General features: G+C 68.5%; 1 protein-coding gene across 1 annotated transcript in view; it reads left to right on the top strand.

Moving 5' to 3' along the window:
- Positions 1-235, top strand: part of DDC (dopa decarboxylase) — a 75,035-nt gene that overhangs the window by 44,646 nt on the left and 30,154 nt on the right. Inside the window, exon 7 of the mRNA XM_015566872.1 lies at positions 141-208. Within this exon, the coding sequence (XP_015422358.1) occupies positions 141-208 (68 nt within the window). The remainder of the gene's footprint in view (positions 1-140; positions 209-235) is intronic.

The following is a 235-nucleotide window of genomic DNA, read 5'->3' as shown; positions in this document are numbered from 1 at the left end:
CCGGGCTCACGCAGCCCCACGACCCCCGGCCGGGTCCCCCAGTTCAGGGGAGCCCGCCGCTGGGTCCTCTGCGCCGTCCCGCCTGGTGGCGACGTGAGTAACGCACACGCCCCTCTTCTGTTTCCTTGGCTCCTGCGCAGTTTGCAGACTCCTTCAACTTCAACCCCCACAAGTGGCTCCTGGTGAACTTCGACTGCTCGGCCATGTGGTGAGTCGCCACCGCGCCGCCCAGCCC

Source organism: Myotis davidii, unplaced genomic scaffold (genome assembly GCF_000327345.1).
Source record: "Myotis davidii unplaced genomic scaffold, ASM32734v1 scaffold472, whole genome shotgun sequence".
Taxonomy (NCBI): domain Eukaryota; kingdom Metazoa; phylum Chordata; class Mammalia; order Chiroptera; family Vespertilionidae; genus Myotis; species Myotis davidii.
Note: the sequence above shows the minus strand (reverse complement) of the source record. Positions and strands in the feature narration are given on the sequence as shown.